Consider the following 27,096-nt stretch of genomic DNA (forward strand, 5'->3'; position numbering starts at 1 on the left):
CATACGATTGTAATTGCTTCGTTGTATGTGGTGTCAGAAAATTTTGAACTGCCTCTGTTGACTGAGGATCAGTTCGCACCCGTTGTTACATGACCTAAATATTTGATATGCATCTGCGCAAAATTACATTTTTCTAAAGCTAATGTTAACTGTGCCGACCGCAATCTTCTAAAGACTTCTCTTAAACTTAATACATGTTCTGGTACATCCTTCGAAAATACTGTCATGTCATCTAAGTAAACCATACACGTCTTTGGTTTCAACCTCCTTAAAATCCCATCTAATAATCGCTGAAAAGCTGCCGGTGCATTCTTAGGTATGAGAACTATATTGCTTTAATATGGACTATCGCTATGGTCTATGATTCCATCCCGTAGTTGTTCTATAAACTCCTCTAGCAGCCGTTACATATGACGTGCTATCCAACATAGTTTCCTAAACACTGGTGTATTATCTTCTGTTGGTATGTGATCTTCGTAATCGGTGTTGCCGGTAACCTACCCTCTGCTCCGAATAAATGTCAATAGCAATTCCTCTAACATGACTCTGTCATCTCCCTGCAAATGCTATAATTTTCCCCTTAATTGCCCTGCATCGACGTTTTGCTTAGGGCTCGCCTCTAAATCCTCCCTACCGAGGTCATCTTCATCAAAAAACCAACAACAACATTTTCGACAAGCTAAAATCCGCTCTTCCGAAGTTATCTGTACTTACAGGAACCTTATAACCTCCTTCCACATAACTTGCGTGAGCTAAACTCCACTGCACAAAACAGTGTGCATTATCCAACTCCTGATTACTCGAGATTGGCTCCACCATGTACAACGTCTCCTTTGGTAAGTCTGTATTTATCAAAAGTAGGTAACTCGTTTCACGATATGAGAGTGCCAGAAATATGATTAAGTAGTGGTTGAAATCATTAAAGGAATTGTCAATAGGATCCAACGCAGGTATGTGCTTGAATGAATTGACCCGATTCCAAATCATGGGCATCATATCTAGCGGATAGCGTAACACTAGAGATCTAGGAAGCTAGTGTACATTTTCTTATGACCTCAATCGGCCCATCATCTACTACTACTGTTTGTGTTATTTCTCAATCAGTCATCGTTTATAACTCAATGGATATATCGTGGAACCTCTGATATGGTCTCGAGACAGAATGCACTACAAATACTATAGCTGGGGCGGCGTGAGGGCGTCACAAATACCGCTTACGTACCACGTTCCTTAGCCGAATCATTTTCAAAATGAGGTAATTTTATCATGAGTTTGAATCGTGGGCTACGTGGTGATCTGATAATACAAATCCCTTAGATCACCGTCACAGTATTTGTCAGGAAAAAAACCACCTCACTCACAGGTAATGCCGTACCTCGACTCGTAAAGCGGGTATAGCTTTTAACATGGATACTTTCGTGCACCTGTAGAACCAAGATCGCTTGTGACAGTAACATGCAGTAGTTGTTGGGATCGGGTTTTTCTAATATTTGGTCGATTATGTCTCTCTTTCTAAAACACAGTGGTAGCACTCGCAAGAAGAACCTAAGAGACATGTCCACCCATTGTTGATTTTTGGTCAGTATTTTTTTGTATCGTAGGCAATCAGATATTGACGAAGTATTATACTTAGTAGTAGGGGATGTGCCATATGTTCGCATTTGAGCATCAGGTTTATAAAGTATGTGTTTGTGGAAAGGAAATGATTATGTCCAGTCGTAAGGAGGGTATGGATTTGACTTGGAGTACTGTGATAGCAAAGGGAAGAGTATGTCAAGTCATAAGAAAGGTAGTGATATTTCTATTTCTAGAACCACTGCCGACAGCAGGGTGTATTTCCGATACTTTGCTCACTGTCAAATGCCATTCAATTGAGGCTGCGATCATATCATTTAATTACAATTATAATGATAAAACATGTACCTGACCGGTTTTCTAGAATGATCCATGTATGCATGGCCTGTGGTGGGAATGATTCACAATTCCTGTTAACAGCAGCAGACGTCCGAATGCGGAGGCCTGTTGGAGTGTAGGATTGTATCTGAGTTAACTTTGCCGTCCTCTAGATGACTGAATAGCGTTACAACACCGACATCGGTATTCGAGAGCGGAAATATCAGTTACCTCTATTTGTTTCTAGTTACTCAGTGGTTTACAGCATGCTGCACCTCATTAAAGTTTGGGGTTTGTAGAGAAATAATTTCCAGCCTATGTCTTGTGAATTATGTTGCGCTAGAGATCGGTAGGATGCTGTCTAGTGCTTGATATCGAGAAGTACAGCGAAAATGGTATAATATTATGGCGACCCATGCGAAAATAAGTGTGTTCTTGTAATCCCTGCGTCTGTCGATGTGCGCGGAAAAGTGAGCAAGCAAGGAAGCAGGTTCGGAGCAGAAACAGTAACGCGTTTGTGCCAAGGGGAAACGATCCCAAATTAGTAGAACAGTTCTGAGAGCGACTTTGCTCCGCTGAGGTCGTAGATGCCCTAGTGCTGAGAGGAGTATATATACAGTACTGTCCGTCTTTGCAGTATATATATGAATGATGTAAAAGGGATAATTTTGTATGGTGGAGGATATGAATTGTATGTTTACTACATTGACACGGTAGGTGATGATATATAGCTGAGTTGGTGATCGGTTTCGCAGACTAATATTCAAGCTCCTGTCCTTGGTGGGGGAGCAGTGTAACTAAGTAACACTCTTTCCATGTTTAACGATATGTATGGCACTTTGTTAGCTTAGTTGTCTTTGCAATATGTTGATCAGTGTGAAATAGTTTATTGCCAGTGAATGTCTCATCTGCAGAAAGAAAAAAGGCTGACGGTACTTCGATAATGTCGGCATCAGTAAATCGGCAGGTAAATTCGATAAGATCTAATCATAATGCTAGATTGATTCACATCCTTTATGCTGAGATATAGGAGCCTCTACATAGCGGAGGGAATGTTTGTGCATGTTGAAAGCAGGAAAGGTAGCACGTGATGGACTGGGTACCGCGACAGGTCTGCGATGAAGACTGCATTTGGCGCTATTTTCGTAAACAGGTTCTGTTAGGGCAAGAATTTCCGTGCATACAAGCTGAGACATCAACAAAGCGAGTGTTAACTATTTCTGGGACACTATACAATTCCTGAGGTGTCGACTTGGCTGTTATTTTTTACAAAGCCATGTGACATAAGAGTAATATTGAGAATCTTTTATATGGCGAGTCACCACATGGACTTTCGGGGCGAAGTGTCAGCGATGCTGGTGTGGGTACGCATTACTGGACATAGCTCGCATGTTCCATTAGGGGGAAAGCACTCTGTGCTATTCTGTCATCAGTGGTAAAGACAAGTGCTGCCCGGAGGTTCTCACATATGAGACAGCCGTGAGCATGCCTTGGAGTTCTGTGACATTGGTATAACAGAGACTGTTCACTAGAAAATGGAGGCAACTTTGACCTGCGTCCGGCGGTGGCTCGCAGCTGTGTGCGCCCTAGGTGCATCTGCACCGGTGTCTAGGTGAACACGAATTTCGATAGGAACTTGTCAGGTGTCAAGTATGAAAGGGATGTCGCTGCCTCATGCTTGAGGGCAGTTGTGCGTCGTTTGTCAGCTGATGGCCATGTCACTTCATGAGGGCTGCCTTTAACCTCCTGTGCAGTCCAGTGGCATGCATTGATTGCATTATTTTGCGAGTGGGCCTGTTGACTGTGCTATGCGTTATTTGGACAGTTTATGAGATGATTCTGTGTCTGCACATCTGTGTACTGCATTATTTAGGAGCAGTTTGCAGGTGTGTACTGAAATTATTTCGGTAAATTAGGAGTCGTTTGCGTGTCTGCAGACTGTGTATCATGACCCCAAGCACATCAGGGCGAGTGTTTTGTGTCAGTGTGATAAATATACCCCATCCCTAAATAAAATGTTCCCAAATAAATAGAGTACACTTCTTCCTTATTCTATCCATCAGCCCAGCGCAGCGTGAGTCGTTTTTCCGCCACTTTCCCCCACCCCAGACCGCCATCTTGGATTATGTCATAAGAGGGATGACAGCACCCTCTGGTGGCAGTACTGTGTACTAGGTCAGTTGGAGTATAGATCTCATGGTGGAGACACTGCCTGCAAAATAAAAACTCACATTCAGCACAGGCAGAGTCATCATCCTTTCATTTACCCCCACCATCTTGGGTTATATCATGGAATGGACGATAGCACTCTATGGTGGTGGTACTAAGTACTAGGTCCAGACCTTGTGGTGAACATACTGTTTGACGCCATCTTGGATAACAGTACTTGAGTCATCACCTGATGTAATGGCCGCCATCTTTGACGACAGTGCCCTCTGGTGGTGGCCTAGTGTACTAGGTCAGTTAGAGTATGGACCTCATGGCAAACACACTGGATGGTGGTGCTGCCTCTAATTGTTTAAATAAAGACTGGTGCATGATTTCAACAGTTGACAATTAGCAAACATGTTTGCAGAGTCTTTTAGATGGATTATTACTGTGACAATTTAAGACTAGTTTGGCTCTGTGGACGTAAATGTATTCCATTATTTACGAGTGGTTTGCATGTCTGTAGGCCATGCAGTGCGTTATTTTTGACAGTTTACAATAAGCAAGTGTGTGTGTAGAGTATTATACATGAGTTATGTAGGAATAGTTTGCAGGTCTGTATGCTGTGGGGCATGTCAGAGCGTGTGTTTTGTATTTTCTTAGGTTGGCAGAGAAACCCTGAGTGACCTTTCTGTACTGCCAAAATACAAACTTGGCACCAGTTCCTAGAAAGAGGTGGTGTTCAGGTGATTTTGGTTAGCGGAGGTAGGCCAAGTGTCCTTTCTTTCACGCCATTTTTTTAGCTTAGTATTCAAATTTGGCGCCAGTTCATAGGAAGAGGTGGCGGTCGGATAACGTAGGTTAGTAGATGTAGCCCAAATGACCTTCTTCCTGCCAAAATTCAAGCTTGCCGCCATAATCCGCCATCTTGAATGACGTCACAGCCACCATCGTGGATGACGTCATGTGCTGTTGCCAAGTCTGCACGCCGCTATCTTGGATGATGTCATAGTCGCCATCTTGGATACATCTGGCAACAATGCTGAGTGGGGTGGTATGAATGTTGCCCCACTACTAATATTGACGTTCATTCGTTGTTGCAAGAAAAACTGTTTTCGTTCAGGTATTTGACCACCCTAATAGTGTTATTGTTATTTCACTATTTAAGAAATATTTGTCTGTCTCAAATGATTCAATCTCCCATTGTATTAAACACGTGTCGAAGAATATGTATTCTCTCTTGTTAAATAAACGTTGTTCTACCAAATTTTGTCTGTCGAACAAGACACAATAATTCTTTCCATTTTGACCAATGGAGTATCGACATAAGAGAGGAAATTACCGTCTCCAATGTGTGTGGGGGCTGGAAGTGACAGCCATCATCATTATCACTGCTCATGTCTTCAAACAAGACACAGTAATTCTTCCCATTTTGATCAATGGAGTATCAACATAAGAGAGGAAATCACTGTCTCCAATGCACGTGGAGACTGAATGCCAGCCATTGTCATCATCTTCATCTTCATCTTCATCATCATCAGTACTCATGTAATCACATGAAAACTGCCTCACATGTATAACTGAAACATTTTAAGCTTTGAGATGACTGACAGAACAGCAGTTTGTGATTCTGGTGGTTTGTCTGCTTACGAGCAGTCTATAATACAAGAGACTCCAATAACACGTCAGTGAGAACACTATATGTCTATTCCGTCAGTTTTCGAGCTTGCAGCGTGATGATGCCGACATTTCTGCTGACAACCACTCAGTTTTCTTGATGTGAATTGACACTGGAGATTGATCCTCACTTATCTTCTCGAGAGTACTTTAGTCTTGTTTATTCGTAGTATAGGCATCCGAAGTGCTTTGCCTAGTTATTGCTCTGATTTCTTGTTATTTGTTCTTATCAGATGGGCTCTTGTATCAATCAGTTTCATGCAAATTCTTTTAGTGCGTGCATTTAAACTCTCAACAGGTCCGGCTACCGATTCGTAGGTTGCTACTGAACCTGATTATCGAGACTGTCGATTAGTCTGTTCTAAGACTGCTGCGCCAACGCATAGAATTTGAGAGCAATCTGTTTAAAGCGATCGCTAAGCGTTGGGATGCCTGATAGCTAGTGGAGCTCCTGTGTATGGCAGCGCCTCGGAAGCTGCACAGCAAGTGCAAGTGCTCAGTTCTGTATTTTCTGTCGTTTTCCGATGAGTATGGTACTAGCTTTGCCCCATACCACAGAGGCATATTCTGGGACACGTTGCTGACATTATATCGGAAATTGGCACGGTGGTGCATGCACGTAAGTTTTCACTACATAAATACCTCCCGTCAAGTTTAGCACCCTCTGTCTAATATTTCCCCATCTACAGAGCACAGACGCATGGGAAATACTGAGTTCAAATTCGTTTATAATGATAAAACATTTTGTCTTTCTGATGATATCACAAAAATCACCGGCTCCCAAGCCTTATCAAACAGCAAGCCGCCGTCGCAATTAATAAGGTCTTCCCCATATTCCTTAATAACTGAATCCCAGAAGAATCTCGTTGTGATGAAAATTTTCATGGCAGAGTAATCTATAGAATGTTTGTAGACATACGATGTTCGGCAATTGTTGACTTACTGGGCTGCAAAATGCGAGTGAGGCGATAATGTTCCACATAGCTTTTATAAACTGTGCGTGTGGTCTGACCAATGTAGGTTTTGACACACTGACATGGTGTTCAGTAGAGTTCAGCCCTCCGCAAGCCAAGATCGTCCTTCGCCGCAGCGAGTAGAGAACAGGTTTTTATAGGACATTTTCTTAATTATTCTGCCACAGAAGTCTTGGCCACAACGAAATACTTTTGGGATTCAGTTATTGAGGAATCCTTCGCAGAAAATCTTATTAATCGTGACTCTGGCTTTCTATTTGACAAGGCTTGGGATCCGTTAATGTCTCTATCTTCAGAAAGATAAAATTTTACGCCTAATGACACGTCCTCCGACTGTTAATGTTATCGATATGATAACTGAATTTTAACCCCGCAGGCTAGCAGTTCGACAGAGAGCGTCTACGCAATTTCACCGTTGTGCCTGTGCCTGCGCGCCACAGGTGGAACAGTATTCTACAGAGGGCACTAAATTAGACAGAGGGCGGTCATGCAGGGGCAAATTATGCACATGTGCCGCCGCACCAATTTTCAGTAAGGAGTTAGTGACATACACCAACAATCTCCAGTGTGAACTCACATGAAGATGGCTTAACGGCTGTCCGAAGAAATATTGTAGCAAGAATTGGATGAAGCAATATTAAATTAAGATCACTCTTTGACATACAATTTCAGTGACCAAATAATTAGACATAAAAACTTGAAGTTGTTATGAAGTGACCCGTTTTTTTTAAAATTCAACATACCACTCCGTAAGAGTAGGCATACATTAGTCACGAATGTAGTGTACATCAGCTGTGTTTACACCATTCTGTGATATGAACGATACCACAGTGCTATGAAGCTATAGTGCTATCGAACCGTAAACAATGCTACAGAATGATAATCTTATGATATACTATATTGTTCACTGAAATTACATATTCACTTACCTTTGCTTCCATCAAAAGATTTCATCGCAGCCCCCACTGCTGTCTCAAGCTGTATAACAGGGAGTCCATTTGACATCTTCTTTTTATTAACAATGACTTCCATTTCTAGCCACTTTTCTTCCACATTTCGTTTCACAGCTGAACGAAAGAAATATATTTTTACTATAAACACTTTAAAAATTCAAAGAGTCTGTACTACTGGTCTCCAACTGGAGCTAGCACCACCTGTTGTACTTGTTAATTTTAACGAGTTATCATGTATTTACATGGATACATTTTGCAATGTGACTTTACTTCTTATTAGCACCTGTAAGGCAACTGACTATCACAAACATCATCAACTTGCTTTATTCTCTTTTCATTGTATGTTGTTACAGTTCCTCCCTGATAAAAGTAACGCTGACAATTGCTAACCTGGATGTAATTAGTGCCGGAGTAAAGTATGTTTACTTTTATTGCCCTTTTGGTATCAAACACAATGACTATCATTATAATCACAATTTTTCTTTATGGAATTATCTGTTAGATTGATGATGATGAGCATGTCCTGAAAGCCAATTGCATAATAAATGATTTACATTCTGCACAAAGATGTTGTTTTGGAAAATATCATTTAGGATAAGGGTTAGTTTTGCTGCAGACATATTATGACGTTATAGTGTACTTGTCCAGATCTTTGGTGTGATATCACAGATGTAGTTTTAGGTGTCAGATACTTTTCAGCAATTGTTTGTGATGATATCTGCACTAAAAGTAATTTATCAGCGGATTTATGTTCATCTCCGACCATGTGTTACCTGTGAGTGAGTTTACATCTTACATCAAAGTATCTCAGCTGAGTGTGTTTATATATCGTGGTCAGCAGTTAGCGCTTGAAGCAGATCTGAAAACCAACTAATGATAAATTTCTTTGTGAACTCTAGTCAGTTATCAACACAGATAACAATTGATTAATTTAATGTAAATTTTGGTGTATTCTGCACAAAAGTGTGTTATATAGGGGCCCATAACCAGTTAAAACTAGTTTCATGCTTAAATACTAATAATTATGTGATTAAAAGGATGTTGTATATGTAAGATGTCAATCATATAAGTAGTTAAGTTTACCATATACCAGGTGGCTATAATTAAACTGACGATGCTCTGAGTGCTGCTGCAGTGAGGTCTGTATACATCACAATACACTAAATAACGTGTGGCTAAGGCCTCTCGTCGGGTAGGCCATTCGCCTGGTGCAAGTCTTTTGAGTTGATGCCATTTCGGCGACTTGCATGTCGATGAGGATGAGATGATGATGATTAGGACAACACAACAACACACTGAAACACCGTAGCTATGTTCATTAATCGATGTGCTCAGGGAGAATGCTGAAAAAATAATAGTTCTGCTTTCCATCACCAGGAGAAATTATGGCACAATAAGCAGTGAGAAGATGGTGTGGGCGCAGGAAAAGGGAAGGAGCGATAAAAACATGATAATGATGGTTCTGGCCTGTTTAGTAGGATATGCTCACAAGTTACATCATCTGTTCCATATGGTCTCCCAACTCAACAACATACTCCATCCGTAACATAATATGGTTGACAGTTCTTAGTTGGTCCATCATGGACAGGAGACGTCGGCTGGTTAAGTAACTGTCAATGCCAATGAAATTCACCAGCAGCCATGTATCTTAAAATGTTATTTTATTTTATTTTGAAGGCCACCAGTTTCAGCATTTCAATAGCCCTTCATTCGAAGACTTGATAGTAACCTAGGTTGCTATCAAGTCTTCAAATGAAGCAATAGTGTAATGACTCAATTCACGACATCCACAGATTTATGGCTGTGTATGACATGTTCATTTATTTGGAGGGATGCATATGGGCTCTGAAGATGGGCTAGTGAAATGGTGAAACTGGCAGCCTTCAGAATAAAATAACATCTTAAGATACAAGGCTGTTGGAGGACTTCACTGACATTGACAGCAGCTGGCAGTTGGTCGCAGCATAACCAGTATAACCAGAGTGGTATGTCGTCGTACACTATCCTTCAGATCAGGAAGTATCTGGATACATATCTGATAGATAAGATCTTTCAGATATCCTCACAACCAGAAATCAAATGGATTAAGGTGGGGATTTGCAAGGCCACACATCTTGAAATTTCCTAAAGATGATGTGGTAGTTACCAAAGATTTCTTGAAGCAAATCTTTCACCTGGCAAGCGGCATGTGGTGTTGCCCCATCTTGCGTGGAAATAGTGGTGTGGACGTAATACCGTTCCTCCAACGAAGTCCTTACAACATGCAGACGTCACTATATGCCCAAGAGGTGGCATCTCCTCGACGTAAAACGGACCGAGAATGAAGGAGAGCTAGTGAAACCACACTACACAGTCACATAAGCTGAGTGCAATGGATGTTCCTGCAAAACATGTGGCCGAGCAGAATCCCACAGTTCTCTGCATTCAAGGCACTATGGAGAGTAAAATGTGCCTTGTTCATCCAAGAAAGTTCCCCAGCAGCGCATGACAAAAAACGAAGGGCAAAATCATGACGTTGTAGCCTGTCCTATGGCTTCATGTGGTGCACATTCTGTGAATCTTGTAGGTACAGCAGTGTCACATGAACTTCAAAAACTTTTGAACCGTTAACCAGGGGAGAGACAATGCCCATGACACAGCTGAAGCGCAAGCTGCATAACTTGAGACATGTGCTGCAACTTCATTAACAACTGCCAAGGGAATGGGCCGCCTCCTTATGCCTGCTGCCCCATCTAATTCGCCTAGCCCATATATTGATGTGGACCCTCTTAGTAGCTGCTTCTATCGGCTATATTTCCAAAGTGCAAAGTTTACTGGCAGTGCATGGTCTTCCTTCTTAATAGGCATTGTGATTCATATGGAAAACTTCAACCTTGTAAACCTTTAATACCAACAGTCACTTCACAAAAGAAATCAACATATGTCGCCAAGAAATAAGCAGCATACTGATGTCAAAACAGGGAACATTCACATTCTGACTGCTTACAGTGCCATATTTTCACCTGGTGGTGAAAAATTAAAGTATTATTTTTTCAGCATATTCCGCATACGATTAATGAACATATTTACGATGTTTTAGTGCCCTGCAATGTATATAGCCCACACTGCTGCACTTGGAACACTGCTGGGTTAATTGTAACCACCTAGTATTATAATTATATTATTTATGGCAAACACAGCGAAATTTATGACATTTCAAAGTTAACTGCAATTAACAACAGATCAAACACATTTTAAACTATCGCTATCCTGTCATGAAAGATATCACACGCAAATCAACAGAGCAGTTTACACACGTTGTCGTAGTTTTTCTATGGCAGAGTCTGAGCGGGTTTGTCTGTCTTGATCAACCACCCAATGATTTACTTTGTCGTATCTGGAATCTTAATGCTCTCTTTTCACTACCTCCCTTTAGACTTGCTTTCTCGGAAATTTGTTTCCAGAATGGAAATTACGAAATGGTGATGTAATCCAAGATGATCCAGTTTCTCGTAACCATCAAGTCTCTGTAACTGCCACGCATTTTGTTCAGCTGCATCAATGTTATGCGCTATAAAACTGCAGTCCCATTTTTTCCCTCTGATGGATGTCCTGTAGAGGTTTCTGTTTTGATCAGACCGATTAGCTCCACCCGTGTTTCCATTATAAAGATGAATCATTTGAGGTTGTTTGATAGCTATTCCTTTCTTCTCACTCTGTGAAAATCGTTTCACTGTGTGTATTAGCTTTACAGGTGTAGAGTTGGAACCTATTGTGACTACACTATAGCCATTCCATCTTGCAACTACCATATTGCTAGATTCGTTACTTTTGAAATCAATAGTTCATCTCCTTACTGTCCAGTGGGGGACATTTAGCGATCCAGTTTTGTCTAAATTGTACCTGTACCTTGGATTCCTTTATCACATACTTCAGTAAGAAGGGGGAACAATGAGAAGTCATTATCAAAAAAAGGTGACAAGAGTATTTTCCCAATCTCAATAACAAATCAGCATACTGAAGAACAACACTTGCTCCTAAGCCCAAGCATCTGTAGTTCTCTGGTAGAGTAGTACTCGAACCTTGACATGATCCATGTGTACAATGTATCCAGTCTTTGCAGCTCCAGCCCAAATTTTATAGCTATACAGTATTGGTTTTCCTCTAATGAACTGCTTGTACCCTCATTTATCGAAGTAAGGCACCACTGATTCATCAATACTATGTTTTGCTTCATGGGGTGCATTTTCCTGGGATTGTGCGCTGGGTAAAGGGACACCTGGAAAGCCTGTGATCGACAGATCAGTTTCTGAAACACTGTGTTAACAGAACATTAAGATGAGGGAAACATGCCATTGAATAATTGTAGTTTGCATCAGAATAGTATTTATTAATATCTGAAGTGAAGTGCCCTTACAGGTCCTTCACATCAATAGAATTTTTATTGTATGTTTCACCTGAGTGATTTTGCTCACATGACAGCTTATTGCATAACAATCTATCATATGTCTGCACATTAAATGCTTAAATTACACTTGAGGGTCATTGCATTGGTGAGTGTATTATCTAAAACATTTGTTTTATAACATGAACAATAATGATTCATTATTGAAAACACATGCTCAATTCCTGCACAGAGCAAGTTCTTCAGTTTCAGGCAGAAAAATTTACTTTTAATGCATTTTTACTTCAGCACTTTAAATATCCCAATTAACAATTTAAATGTCCCAACCCATCTAACATGCTCTTCTTTCTTGGAAACGATCCAACAATTTAATTTTTGAGCTAGAATCGGTTTGACAATACAATATTCATCAGCAGTTCTGTACTATCAATTTCTACATCACCTTCTTTCTGAATTAATGGTACACTTCATTCTACATCACTCCACTGTAGCTCCTTTATCAAACTCGAGCAGTGAAGTGAATTATAACAGGAAAACTACTTCTCCCATGAAACCAAATATTCAAGTGCTACATTCAAGAATGCATGAACATCAAAATAAAACCTACCATGCATGGGTTGATCACTGTCACACAGTTCCTTCAATACAGATTTAAACTCAAAACTCACAATTATTTTATTTCCTGTTTTTTATCTTTGTTGTGAGAAGTTCATAACAAGATATTGCCTCCACAAGCAGGCATATTTTGCTTTTCGATTGCTCAAATGCATGTTTCAAAAAGATTGATCTGACTATGAGGAAACTACAACCATAATTCAGATTCCTTATTGTTGAAACATGGGTGCAATGATAAAGGGCAACGTGATTCATGGAGAAAAAACGATTTTAGAGCACGTTATAAATTCAAGAATGGGAAGAAATGCTAACGATCTTGCACTGCTGCGACCTAACAATTCATGGTAACTGGCATATACAAAATCAATGAAATTTGAGTCTGTCTACCGCTATAGTATAAATACGAAAATACTTTTAAATATTACAAATAATATTCTGTATATCAAAAAGCAACTTTCCAGTGGCTGTTTCCACACTATTGTGAATGACATGCACCTTGCAATCCACACCTACAAGATAATTCATATCAAGGCTTTCTTGTAATTTATCAAAAACATTTTCTCTGCCACTTCCATTGTCTCCATCAAACAAACCGTTCATACTGTCAGCAGATAAACATACGGACTTCGATTCTAGGCAGTGGTCACACAACTGATGTCACATTTTACGATATTACATTAGAAGATGCATTTTCAATAGAAATAACCTGCAATACTTTTTATGCATCCCACATTCTGAAATGAAATACGTTTTTAACTAATGCTGCAAGAAAGTTTGTTGATTTTTGATTACTGGTATCAATGGATAAACTACAGGGTCAAGATCATCTTTAAGAAGTTGTTTGCACAAAGATGATAGTTCGTTATTAACAATAGCTTCAGCTTTGGTTTGTTTAAAACCAAAATTTACGTCATGAGTTTTAAATAACATTCGTCAAGCAATCCATGAAACTGTAGCTTTGATTATGGCACATGGTATGGTATGCAGAAGTTCCATCGGCTGCACCCAATGTAGTTTCTTGATCTCCTGGAATTTCACAAATTACACTTTTGCTACATACACATTTATGTGATCCTGAATACCAAAGAATTTGATTTCATTATAGCCTATTAATAAATCATGTTAGTGCTGGCATTTCACATTTTTAATTTATGTTTCATACAATGTAAGCAGGATTTCTTAGGATTTGTGAAACAAACTTACCTATTATTTCTTTGATGAAGAAGTCATTGATTTTCGAAGACAGCAGCTTATATTTGACTGATATATATTGAATTTAATTCCATCATGTGCAATCGAAAATGTGGCATGACAGTAGAAGTCATACCTTCATCTCTTCAAGCAAAGAATATTCTCCCTTTAAGTTGGAAGGAAAGGTGCTTTCGCATTGAGGCGTAATAGCTTAGTTCTTGCAAATAACAACACAACACATTAGTTGCCAAGACTATCCTAAGCCAACTTCGTCTGTCTTCATTGTTCAAAGAACGTGCTAAAACGATGGTGACATTAAGTGAGGTAAGAGCTGATCCAGCATTTCTCATGACAAGACAAAAATTCTGGAGATATGGACACATGTGTAAAAAAATATGACGGTCTCATTAGCGTACACAGGCACAGCTGAGTGTGTCAGTTAACTGCCTCACCTTAGTGTACCTGCCTGACTTATTTAGATTGTCACTGTCACATACATGTAAGCTGAATATTATGAATTTGAAACTATCGCGGGAAAGAGCCACTGCAACAAGTTTATTATGGCAATTTGATCTTGTTTCCCTGTACATATTCCACCTCTGAGTGTGTCAGTTAACTGCCTCACCTTAGTGTACCTGCCTAACTTATTTAGATTGTCACTGTCACATACATGTAAGCTGAACATTATGAATTTGAAACTATCGCAGGAAAGAGTCACTGCAACAAGTTTATTATGGCAATTTGATCTTGTTTCCCAGTACATACTCCACCTCAGTACTACAATACAACCGCTAAGTAAAAGTATAGCAATAAATAATGTCATTTCAATTGAAGTCACATCACACCATCTATTACGTTTGGTAGCATATGTCTGTGACTGTAACATTGATATCAATAACATTATCGTCATCAAGAAATGACCACAATATTTGCAAAGGGCTTACATTGTTGTGAATCAAATATTGTTGAGACATTTCGTTATTGCACTCTGTATGATCGCATTTTTCCTCTTTGCATTATCATTTTCATTCTATCTACCTTCCCCTACTCCTATCTTTACTCCTCTTGCTCCCACTCTTCCAGTATATTCACTTTCAATAACTAGTTCTACTTCTGTTTCAGTTTGTAGTCGACTTCCCTTAAATTACCTGGACCTGCTATATTTTCATCGTCTGAATCTTCATCAATCGGGGACTAATGACCTCAGCAGTTGAGTCCCATAGTGCTCAGAGCCAGCCATTCATCAATCACATCACAAGGCCAGATTTTGTAGGAAAAATTAGGTGATAGGTACCAGGTCACAAACTTTTTCAAGCCAAGAGAAATGTCTTAGCCAGGTGGTAGACGATATAGGTTCCTTGTGCAAGGGTTTCTCAAAGCAGGATCATGTGGTGATAGTGGGAAACAGTATTGATAGGGATCAGGGCTACAGTATTCTGTGTGACCTGGTGAAAATAGCCTCTGCAACGACCAATACCAATGTTGGGCTGGTGCCTGCTTTCATGTGGCATGATCAGCCCCAATTGAACCGCTCTGTCAGGAGGGTAAATATGGAGTTGGATCAATTGCGTAGGGTGGCCACTCTGTCAGACATTGGATTGGTTCCTGTCAAGGCTATTTATAGGGGGGATTTCACAAGGCATGTCCTACACCTCAGTAGGAAAGGGAAGGGTAAACTGGCAGGGTTGTTAGCGAAATCCATAAGGGGGTACATTAGAACTCATGGATGTACCTCTTTTTCAGACTAACATCAGTGCCCACTGAGAAGTTCAGGCAGGCAGGATCTAAAGAGGTCCAAAATTCACAAGATTCTCACAACAGGAAAGTAAATAATAATGTTACCATATTTAACCAAAATATTGGTGGATTAAAGAAAAAAGTACATTATCACAAAAGTAAAGTAAAAAATAATGTTACCATTTTTCACCAAAATATTCCGGGATTGAAGAATAAAGTAGATGAGCTCCTGGTTTGTTTAGATGACATTGAACCTGATGATCTGTCTGAGCATCACATAGTGTCTGATATGGAAAAGGTAAATATCAGTGGTTATAAACTAGCTGCACATATGAGTAGAGAGAATAAGGTGAGAGGAGTTGCCATATTTGTCAAAAGTTATGACTGTGTAAAAAGCTTGGATACAAAAAAGTTTTGTCTAGAGCAACATATAGAAGCATGTGTCTGTCAACTTAAACTGAAGGAGGGCTCTTTTATAATTGTAACAGTACATAGTTCCCCTTCAGGAAACTTTCATTTATTCCTGGAAAACTTGGATGCCATGTTGTGCTATCTGTCAGATAGGGGAAAGCAAATTATTATTTGTGAGGACTTCAATGTTGATTCACTGAAAGAGCGTAATAGGAAGAATGACCTGGAAGTCTTGCTCGGTTCTTTCAATTTGACATCTATCATTAGTTTTCCTACTCGGGTAGTAAAGGACAGCAGCACATTGATAGATACCATTTTTATAGACCAAGATAAGCTTAAAAACATAAATTCTTGTTCTGTTGAGAGTGGCCTTTCTGATCATGCTGCTCAGCTAGTTACAGTATACGACAAAGCTCCATTCAGTAATTTAAAAACTACCTTCCAAAGTTGTGCATTCAATTAATGACTCAATTAGAAATTTCAGAGAAAATCTTCAGCAGTTAGACTGGGATGACGTGTACAAGGAACCCAATGCTAATTTAAAATATAACGTATTTCGTGACACACTTGTAAGAGAATTTGAAAACTGTTTCCCCAAGAAAGTAGTTGAATCTAGTTATAAGAAACCATGCAAAAAACCTTGGCTTACTAAAGGAATAAAAATATCTTGTAACCACAAAAAGGAACTGTATCTAACAACAAGAAAGAGTAATAAACCAGAAACAGCAAAAAATTATAAAAACTACTGTGCTACATTAAAAAAGGTTATTAAAAGGTCCAGAAGCATGTGCATCATGTCTGAAATTAATACCTCTGATAACAAAATCAAAACAATTTGGAATATTATTACAAGGGAGACAGGGCAGCCAAGAGCACAGGATGATGGCATTACCATCAATGCGAATGGAAACTTGACAAACAACAAGCCAGAATCTGAAAACATTTGAATAATCATTTTTTAAATGTTATAGACAAAATAGAATCTAAATGTTCTTTAGAAGAAACAAGGCAGTTAATGGAAGAGGCCTTACCCACACCATTTGATACAATTGAAATTCCACCCATCTCTCCTTCTGAAATTAAGAAGATAATAAACTCTCTCAAGAATAAAAGCTCACATGGAATTGATTGCATTTCCAGCAGGATAATAAAAGCTTGTTCCCAAGATATAAGTGTGATTCTTAGCCACATATGTAACGGCTCTCTGAAGCAGGGTATTTTCCCAGATAGACTGAAGTATGCCATTGTTAAACCACTGCATAAAAAAGGGGATACGTCTGATGACAACTACTACCACCCGATCTCTCTTCTGACTGCCTTATCCAAAATTCTTGAAAAAGTAATGTATTGTAGAGTAGCTTCACACCTTTGTAAAAATAAAGTTTTAACAAAGTGTCAGTTTGGTTTCCAGAAGTGTTTTTCAACGGAAAATGCTATATATAGTTTCACTAATGAAATATCAAATGCTCTGAGTAACTGTAAGTCACCCGTTGGAATTTTTTGTGATCTCTCAAAGGCTTTTGATTGTGTAAATCATGGAATACTTCTAGATAAGCTCAAGTACTGTGCTATGAATGGGACAGCGATCAAATGGTTTAAATCATACCAAACTGGAAGAGTGCAGAAAGTTGAAATACGCAGTTCACATAATATGTAAAAAAACTGGTGACTTCTCAAACTGGGGAACAATCAGGAATGGGGTGCCACAAGGTTCGGTCTTGGGTCCTCTGCTGTTCTTAATATATATTAATGACTTGCCATTCTATATTCACAAAGATGCAAAGCTGATACTTTTTGCCGATGATACAAGTATAGCTGTCACACCAAACAGACAAGAATTAACTGGTGAAATTGTAAACAATCTTTTTGAGAAAATCATTAAGTGGTTCTCAGCAAATGGGCTCTCACTAAACTTTGACAAAACACAGTACACACAGTTCGACACAGTAAATGGATTGACACCATTAATAAATATAGACTTCAATCAGAAATTGATGGCTAAGGTAGAATATTCAAAATTTCTTGGTGTATGCAGTGATGGGGGGTTGAACTGGAAGAAACACAGTGAAGATATGCAGGAACGTTTGAGTTTAGCTACTTAAGCTATTAGGGTCATTGTAAATTCTGGCGATATACATCTCAGTAAATAAGCTTACCACACCTGTTTTCAATGTCTGCTTTCGTATGGCACCATATTCTGGGGTAACTCATCACTGAGTGAAAGAGCGTTCATTGCACAAAAATGTGTAATCAGAATAATTGCTGGAGTTCATCCAAGATCATCCTGCAGACACTTCTTTAAAGAGCTAGAGATCTTCACTGTAGCCTCACAATATATACATTCACTTATGAGATTTGTTATTAACAATCCGAACGAATTCAAAAGTAATAGCAGTGTACATGGGTACAACATTAGGAGAAAGGATGATCTGCACTACTCTAGGTTAAATCTAACTTTGGCTCAGAAGGGGGTAAATTACACTGCCACGAAAGTCTTTGGTCACTTAGCTAATAGCATCAAAAGTCTGACAGATAGCCATACAGCATTTAAAAGGAAATTAAAAAATTTCTTAATGGCAACTCCTTCTACTCATTAAATGAATTTTTGGATATAGTAAGTGGGTAATTTCCCCAACCCCCACAAAAAAATTAAAGACATTAAGTGTCATGTAATATTTTGTGTAATGTAGTATCTTGTATAGACACCTTTTATTAACATGACACGTTCCACATTATTACGAAGCGTCGTATTCATGATCTATGGAACAAGTACTAATCTAATCTAATCTACACAACAAACATTAGTGGAGTGGGGTAAGGGGGGGGGGCGTGAAGGGCTATTAGTGAAATATGGCTGCTGGCACCCACGATCTAATTGTCTTCATTGTTTTCAAGTCTTCTCAGAGCTTGAGGGAGCCTGAAAGCCCTATATAAAAGATATAATAGTAAATTATTATTAGTTATAAATGAATCTCTTTTTGTGACTGATGTACTGTGTGTAAGGCAACATACAACATTGAGTACTGTGCATCATTGTTGATGTTATATTAGTTTTAGATCATAATATAAAAAACTATTTTGTACTCACGTTGTGGATATAAAACTACTAGTTGCAAATAAATATAATGCACATTACACACATTTTGATAGCATTCTCTATTATGTAAATTTTGGTTTTAAGATACCAAAGCTGAGGCTATTGTTAATAATACATAGCCTCTTTGTGCAAACAACTTCTTAAAAATGACCTTGACCCTGTAGTTTATCCATTTTTCCAAGCACAGGAACATTGGCACAACTTTCCAGTCAAAAATACAAATCATAAGATTTCGTTTCTAACAATGACTTGCAATAGGTACCTACTGCTATTGACACAGTCATATCACACAAAAGGATTATAAAGTAAATGAAGCTTAGTGTCCCGTACATAGGATATCGATAGTATCTAGGTTAATTATTTTAATAGTTTTCAACTGGTATTGTTTGTTGTTTCTTGTGGAACAACTGTAAAAAGAACTTTCGGAAAAGTTCAATCATAGTGTAGTGCTCAGTCTCACAGAGTGTACTAGAGAATATATGAAATTTGTGTTCTAAACAAATAATCAATTGAAGTATTTGTGGTAGTCATATGAATGGTTGATCAGTAGCGCTAACAGTAGCAGTTACATTCTGGCTATAGGATAAATTTTGAAATTGCAGTAGTTATTTCATAAAATCGTTTACTGTTGTAGCATAACTTAAGTAACATAGACATATAGTTTTTCAATAATTATAAAATTTTTACAATGAATGGGAAGTATGGACATTGTCATAAGTTTGTGATAGTGGGTTATGGAGTTAAATTGGTGAAAAGTATTTCCATTGGAAATGCACTGGGGAAGCCAGAGAGCATTCCATTGAGATCCTCAACTGGAATTGCAGAATATTTAGCAAAAATAAGTTAATAAAGGAACAGGAGCTTAAGATTTGTGCCACCCAGGTATAGTTATAAAATGCAATGGACAAACTACATAGGATAAGTAGGGAGAGGGGAACTGGGGAATGGACACTGGCAACTGATAAGATGCCTGCTGGGAGAAGTATACATTCAGGCTGTTTCACTTCATGCATCACCAAGAGATCTGACCAACTGTCAAGATTATTGGAGAGGAGAATCTTGTAGTTGCAGGTATATGAAACACGCAGCAGACTCCAACAGTCAGGTGTAAATACAAATATAAAGATGGTTCTGCTGTTAGATAGGTCTCACATGCTGGGAATAAGCACGAGGTCACCATCACTGTGAAGCCTAGTGCAAGGTTGGCTGAGGTTACAGACGACATAGGGCAGTCATACAGGAATTTTACAAAAGAGGATCACATAGTGGATGGGAACTGGGGAACAGTCTTCATAGGGACAGGTGATGAGCCAAACTGGTAGCACAAATGTGCACCTCACGTAGCCATTTAAGCATCACGACCAGGCGCATCTTCATAAGCTGTTAGGTGTATTAAAATGGAGCTGGAGAAGGCACCGAAGACAGTTAGTATGGCTCACATCGTAGTGGTGCCAGTTGAATCTATCAATATATCGGGTTTCATTATGCATGGCCTGCACCTCAGTAGGTATGGTGGAAGGTTTTCTCATGTTTTCTGCCACTGTAAATAATTCGCGTTCACTGTACTGGGACAAAATTGGATGAGCGTGCTGCATGGGTCGTGAATAAGCTCCTTGACTCTGTGACTAAGTGTATCTGTGGTTCGGTTGCTCGCCTGTCGGTTCTTCTTATTTGAGGCATATAGCATGCAGCCGAATTTTTAGGGAAAGAGATATTTGTGAATCTGTCAGAAATTATCTGGAATACTTTATTATGGAGATGAAAACTTGTTTGTAAAAATATGTTACTGATTCTATGGATGGAGAAGAGCTTTGGAGGAATATTTCAACGTAGCCAATGCAGGTGCGAGAATGAAATGTTTTCTTGCCAGAACTACTAATTGAGGGAAATCTTTGTGCCTCAGATAACTAATAAGTAGAGATCAGATTATATGCAACATAAAAAGCGAAAATACATATGAAAATTGCTTGGCAAATGCGTAAAATAGGCATGAAAAGTGCCGATACATGCAAGATCAAATAATAAAAAACATAGCAGTTATTGCGTGCGATATAACTCAAAAGTTGCATATCGGTTGCGAGTAGGAGTGCCGGACACGTGAAAAATCGAACATTTACAATGCGAATCTCATTATCTGTACCCTTTGTGGTAGAGGCTTGGCAGGGTCCTGGTTGAGATTAGTATTTAAAAACTGCAAACAGAAGACGCACACTGTGTTTCAAATATTCTTCCTTCTTTGCTATTGTTGTCGGTAACAAGCGAATGCGATGCGTTTCTGGCAAAAGTTTACCCATCCCATTAATAAAACTACCAATTGTGGCAAGTGTTCAAAGCCTGGGATATTGTTCAAAACCTTTTCAAACTTTCCTTTGAGTTTTCTCGGAAATGGCTCCGGCATGTAGAATTCACTATACTAATTTTATTCACCAACTGAATAGATTCATTAAGCGCCAAACCTTGAGTTGCAAGGTTTTTAATACTCGCAGGTATCTGGGAAAAATGAGTACTAACAACAACAATGTTTTCTTTCCAAAAAAAGTTATTGGAATCGTTAAATGCTTCCTTACACTGGCAAAGCCTATGCACTATCGAACTCGTTTACTACGCCTTTGATGTCCTCGAAATTTTCATTGTCACACAACACAGCTTCGATGCACGTACCCCAAAGAGTTACCACTGGTTCGGGAGGTAAAGGCACATTTGGTAGTTTTTCTTTATAGGTCTTGATGCTAGCAGTTACTATAAGAAACACTTTCTTTGTGGATAAAATCAGTTTACTTACATTTCCAAACGTGAATCGTACTTCTTCAGCAAGGTTATGTACTCCGTGAGCAAAGCACGTCTCATGAATCAAACTGGGATTAAATACTTGTAGGGCTTTTCCTGCTTTGATCATATACCAAGCAGCATCTGAAATGGTTCAAATGGCTCTGAGCACTATGGGACTTAACTTCTAAGGTCATCAGTCCCCTAGAACTTAGAACTACTTAAACCTAACTAACCCAAGGACATCACACACATCCATGCCCGAGGCAGGATTCGAACCTGCGACTGTAGCGGTCACGCGGTTCCAGACTGTAGCGTCTTTAACCGCTTGGCCACACCGGGCGGCCGCAGCATCTGAAAGAAACATAAACACCCTTTCATCTGCAGAAGATTATCGAGATATTTCTCTGATATCCTCATTCACAAATCTGGTAACAGTAGATTGATTTGTCTTTTCCAGTTCTTTGCAGGTCACTAAAAAAGAAGGCTCTTGTTTTAAAGCACCAACAATTGAATTTGCAATGTAACAGCCACAAGTGTGGGCGGCTTCGTTAACTGAAATCCAAATAATGTCGTCCTTGAGTTCACTACGTCGGAGATTAAATCCTTGCTACCGCTATTTGCCGCTGACAAACGTTGTTGCCGTCAGCCTGTCAAGCATACCTGCCATGTGAAGACCTGTCTTGACATACTGGTCTATTTGAGACTTTTTTCTTACACGAAACGTTTTTCTCGCAAACGGGACAATATAAAGCATTTTCGTCATTTGTAAACGATATTTCTTTTCTTTCGGGCGGCATGGTGCAGAAAACGTTACACAGCACACTCAAATACGTTAAACTATGTACAAATAAAAATAAAACGAAACTGAAACAATGGAAGTGCGACAAGCTACTTTTGTAATGTAATTGTTGCCGACGCGTGAGGTAAGGCTGAAGAGGGGATTAAGCGGGGTGCGCGGGCGGCAGTTAACAATTCGCTAGCCCGTACCCTCTCGGTTAGCGATCACACGGTTAGTCGTGGTCACTATGTGAGAGGTAAAAACGAGACAGAGCTAGGGCCCGCCTGTCTAGATTTTTAAAATATTGTAAACATAGAGAGAAAATATGCGTCATCACTAGTATTTAGTAAAATATCCAATAGCCGGTGAAAAGGAGCCAAACATGCAAATACATTTTCAACATTCAAATGCATATAATCCAGTCTCAACTAATAACATTCATGATTAGTGTTAACTTGATCTCTTTGTTTTGTCACAAATAACGTAAGTGGTTGGAATGTCTGTAATTTTTGTATCGAGAGAATTTCTTAATTGTTAGGGCTTCTTATGTTGTACAACCTTTCTTTGTCAATAATTTTTCTTTAAAGTAGAACCCTCCTTCATCACTTCTGGTAAAATTGTGATAATTTGTCGTGTGTCCATTGCACCTTAAGCCATACAAAACCACCGATTATTTCCGACAAGCAAAAAACCAACTTTGTAGCGAGTAGATCATTTTTCTTTAGCTGCTGCATTTGCTGATTTCAATTTGCGTTCGAGAATATCAGTACACCAGACACAAAACAGCATGCTGAACATGAGATAAGTCACTTTTTTGCATGATATCAGTCTCACGAGGAAACAGCAAATAGTCAGTTTTTCCAAGCGCTGTGCTAAATAAGCAGATTAACTTACTGTGAGCAGTGTTGGTAACCTCAAACAGTTATTTTCTTCTGAGTAGAGCATATAATGTGTGTGCGTCATTTAATTAGATTCATTTTCATTATTTAAAATCAGTATTTTAGTCCGTGAGACGAGGGATTGATACTGACAGTTCCGGCGGGCAGACGGCGCTGTTGCCGAACGTGGCTCACAGCACGCGGCGCCCTGTCTGCTACACGCATTCTCTAGCAGCAGAAATAAAAGCGAGACAAAATACAAGTCGTATTGGTACGCGTGAATTTATTTAAAGTTGACGCTTGAAATATATTAACTCGAAAACTAATAAGAGCTATTTAGTACAAGTATCTAAGATGCTGAAACATAGGCCGGCCGGAGTGGCAGAGCGGTTCTAGGCGCTACAGTCTGGAACCGCGCGACCGCTACGGTCGCAGGTTCGAATCCTGCCTCGGGCATGGATGTGTGTTATGTCCTTCGGTTAGTTAGGTTCAAGTAGTTCTAAGTTCTAGGGGACTGATGACCACAGCAGTTGAGTCCCATAGTGCTCAGAGCCATTTGAACCATTTTTTTGCTGAAACATAATAAAGTTATTTGTTAAACTCCACAACTGAAATGAAAACTATTTTCGCAAGTTGTTGAACATTAGCAGTTTTGGTTTCCATTATTAAGTATTAGCATTATTAATTTGTTCTACTACAAGCTACATAATAATTGGTCAGTGTATTAAGAGTTATAATCTGAAGAAAGTACAATATGATGATCTGGTTGTAGATCGATAGCAAACTCCCTCCTTACATTCCTGAATACGTTGTAGTTACTGTAATGGAAAAACACCACTCACATCACTGTCAGAATCTGATTTGACATTGTCTTCCTCAGCACTACTCGAACTATCACTGCTCTCTCCCAGATGTATAATTAAATTTTCGATGCATTCTTCCACAACCCCTTCGGTTTGGCTGCCTCTCTGATGGCACTTGCAGCGCTGTTTACAATTTTAGCCCACGTCTCGCTTGTCACTTTATTGATAGCTGCTGGAAGGAGAGTTTCCACTTCAGAGATCGTGAATTTTTTATTGTTTACAGCAATGTAATTTTTTATCTGCGCCCACACTCCTTCAATTGCATTGAAGTGACAGTGGTATGGAGGAAGCCGAACGATTTCATGCCCTTGCCTTTTAGCAATCTCGTCAATTACATATGTTGGAAATTGGGGTTTCTTTTGGGCCACAATTTCGAGCAGTTCCGCCTTCCTTAAATCTTCTCTGAAATCTACTTTTCGCCGTTTCAACCACTGAATGATATCGTCCTTTTTTGTTGCCAAGGTTGGTGCCTTATCGTGAACAACGGAATGATAAGGCGCATTGTCCATAACAATCACTGATGGACTTGTCAGATTCGTCATAAGCGATGTCTCGAACCATTCTTGAAATACTACACTGTTCATTTCTTCATGGTAATCTCCCGTCTTTTCTGACCGAAACATTTTCAAGCAGTTTGGCACAAAACCTTTCGATGTTCCTGCATGTAAGACAATAATACGCCCTCCTTTGCCAACAGGCACTGCCATTGTCCCCTCGGACGTTCCATCATTCCAGCCTCTACGTAAAGAATGGCTGGCATTGACCCAAGTTTCATCTAACCACACTATACTTTCGAATTCCACACCCATGATCCTGCGCAGAAATCTGCACCGCCATGCAACTACATCTGTCCTTTCCATTAATACACTCCTGGAAATGGAAAAAAGAACACATTGACACCGGTGTGTCAGACCCACCATACTTGCTCCGGACACTGCGAGAGGGCTGTACAAGCAATGATCACACGCACGGCACAGCGGACACACCAGGAACCGCGGTGTTGGCCGTCGAATGGCGCTAGCTGCGCAGCATTTGTGCACCGCCGCCGTCAGTGTCAGTCAGTTTGCCGTGGCATACGGAGCTCCATCGCAGTCTTTAACACTGGTAGCATGCCGCGACAGCGTGGACGTGAACCGTATGTGCAGTTGACGGACTTTGAGCGAAGGCGTATAGTGGGCATGCGGGAGGCCGAGTGGACGTACCGCCGAATTGCTCAACACGTGGGGCGTGAGGTCTCCACAGTACATCGATGTTGTCGCCAGTGGTCGGCGGAAGGTGCACGTGCCCGTCGACCTGGGACCGGACCGCAGCGACGCACGGATGCACGCCAAGACCGTAGGATCCTACGCAGTGCCGTAGGGGACCCCACCGCCACTTCCCAGCAAATTAGGGACACTGTTGCTCCTGGGGTATCGGCGAGGACCATTCGCAACCGTCTCCATGAAGCTGGGCTACGGTCCCGCACACCGTTAGGCCGTCTTCCGCTCACGCCCCAACATCGTGCAGCCCGCCTCCAGTGGTGTCGCGACAGGCGTGAATGAAGGGACGAATGGAGACATGTCGTCTTCAGCGATGAGAGTCGCTTCTGCCTTGGTGCCAATGATGGTCGTATGCGTGTTTGGCGCCGTGCAGGTGAGCGCCACAATCAGGACTGCATACGACCGAGGCACACAGGGCCAACACCCGGCATCATGGTGTGGGGATCGATCTCCTACACTGGCCGTACACCACTGGTGATCGTCGAGGGGACACTGAATAGTGCACGGTACATCCAAACCGTCATCGAACCCATCGTTCTACCATTCCTAGACCGGCAAGGGAACTTGCTGTTCCAACAGGACAATGCACGTCCGCATGTATTCCGTGCCACCCAACATGCTCTAGAAGGTGTAAGTCAACTACCCTGGCCAGCAAGCTCTCCGGATCTGTCCCCCATTGAGCATGTTTGGGACCGGATGAAGCGTCGTCTCACGCGGTCTGCACGTCCAGCACGAACGCTGGTCCAACTAAGGCGCCAGGTGGAAATGGCATGGCAAGCCGTTCCACAGGACTACATCCAGCATCTCTACGATCGTCTCCATGGGAGAATAGCAGCCTGCATTGCTGCGAAAGGTGGATATACACTGTACTAGTGCCGACATTGTGCATGCTCTGTTGCCTGTGTCTGTGTGCCTGTGGTTCTGTCAGTGTGATCATGTGAAGTATCTGACCCCAGGAATGTGTCAATAAAGTTTCCCCTTCCTGGGACAATGAATTCACGGTGTTCTTATTTCAATTTCCAGGAGTGTATTTTGCGTCCGTTAAACAGTGAATAGCTGAAGCCCATGTCTTTCAATGTCTGCATCAAACCAGTCTCAGGACTGAAGACCACAACAACAACAACAACATGTCTTTCAACACTGTACGCAATGAAAATTTGCTCCCTTTAAAAAGATCGTCTTTCTGAAGCGACACCTGTAATTTAGATAGAGTGGGATGTTCCCTTCTCTTATAATAGCTGTATATATGACGACGAATAGCGTCTTTCTGAAAATCGTCCAAAGCTGTCACCTGCTTATTTCTCGGTCGCTTCTTTCCTGGTGTGTGCAGCTTTGTTGTGCCACTCTCGTCACAATCTACGCTATACTGTTCTTTCCCTATCTTTACAACAGTGTTCTTACTTATTTTCAATGCTGCTGCAGTTCTCTTCACAACCTGAACAACAGGAATTAAGGGCCCACCTTTGTCC

General features: G+C 40.3%; 1 protein-coding gene across 1 annotated transcript in view; it reads right to left on the bottom strand.

Moving 5' to 3' along the window:
- LOC124593779 (UTP--glucose-1-phosphate uridylyltransferase-like) overlaps positions 1-27,096 on the bottom strand; it is a 146,603-nt gene that overhangs the window by 28,647 nt on the left and 90,860 nt on the right. The window contains exon 5 of the mRNA XM_047132128.1: positions 7,622-7,759. Coding sequence (XP_046988084.1) covers positions 7,622-7,759 — 138 coding nt within the window. The remainder of the gene's footprint in view (positions 1-7,621; positions 7,760-27,096) is intronic.

Source organism: Schistocerca americana, chromosome 2, assembly GCF_021461395.2.
Source record: "Schistocerca americana isolate TAMUIC-IGC-003095 chromosome 2, iqSchAmer2.1, whole genome shotgun sequence".
In the NCBI taxonomy this organism is placed as follows: Eukaryota; Metazoa; Arthropoda; class Insecta; order Orthoptera; family Acrididae; genus Schistocerca; species Schistocerca americana.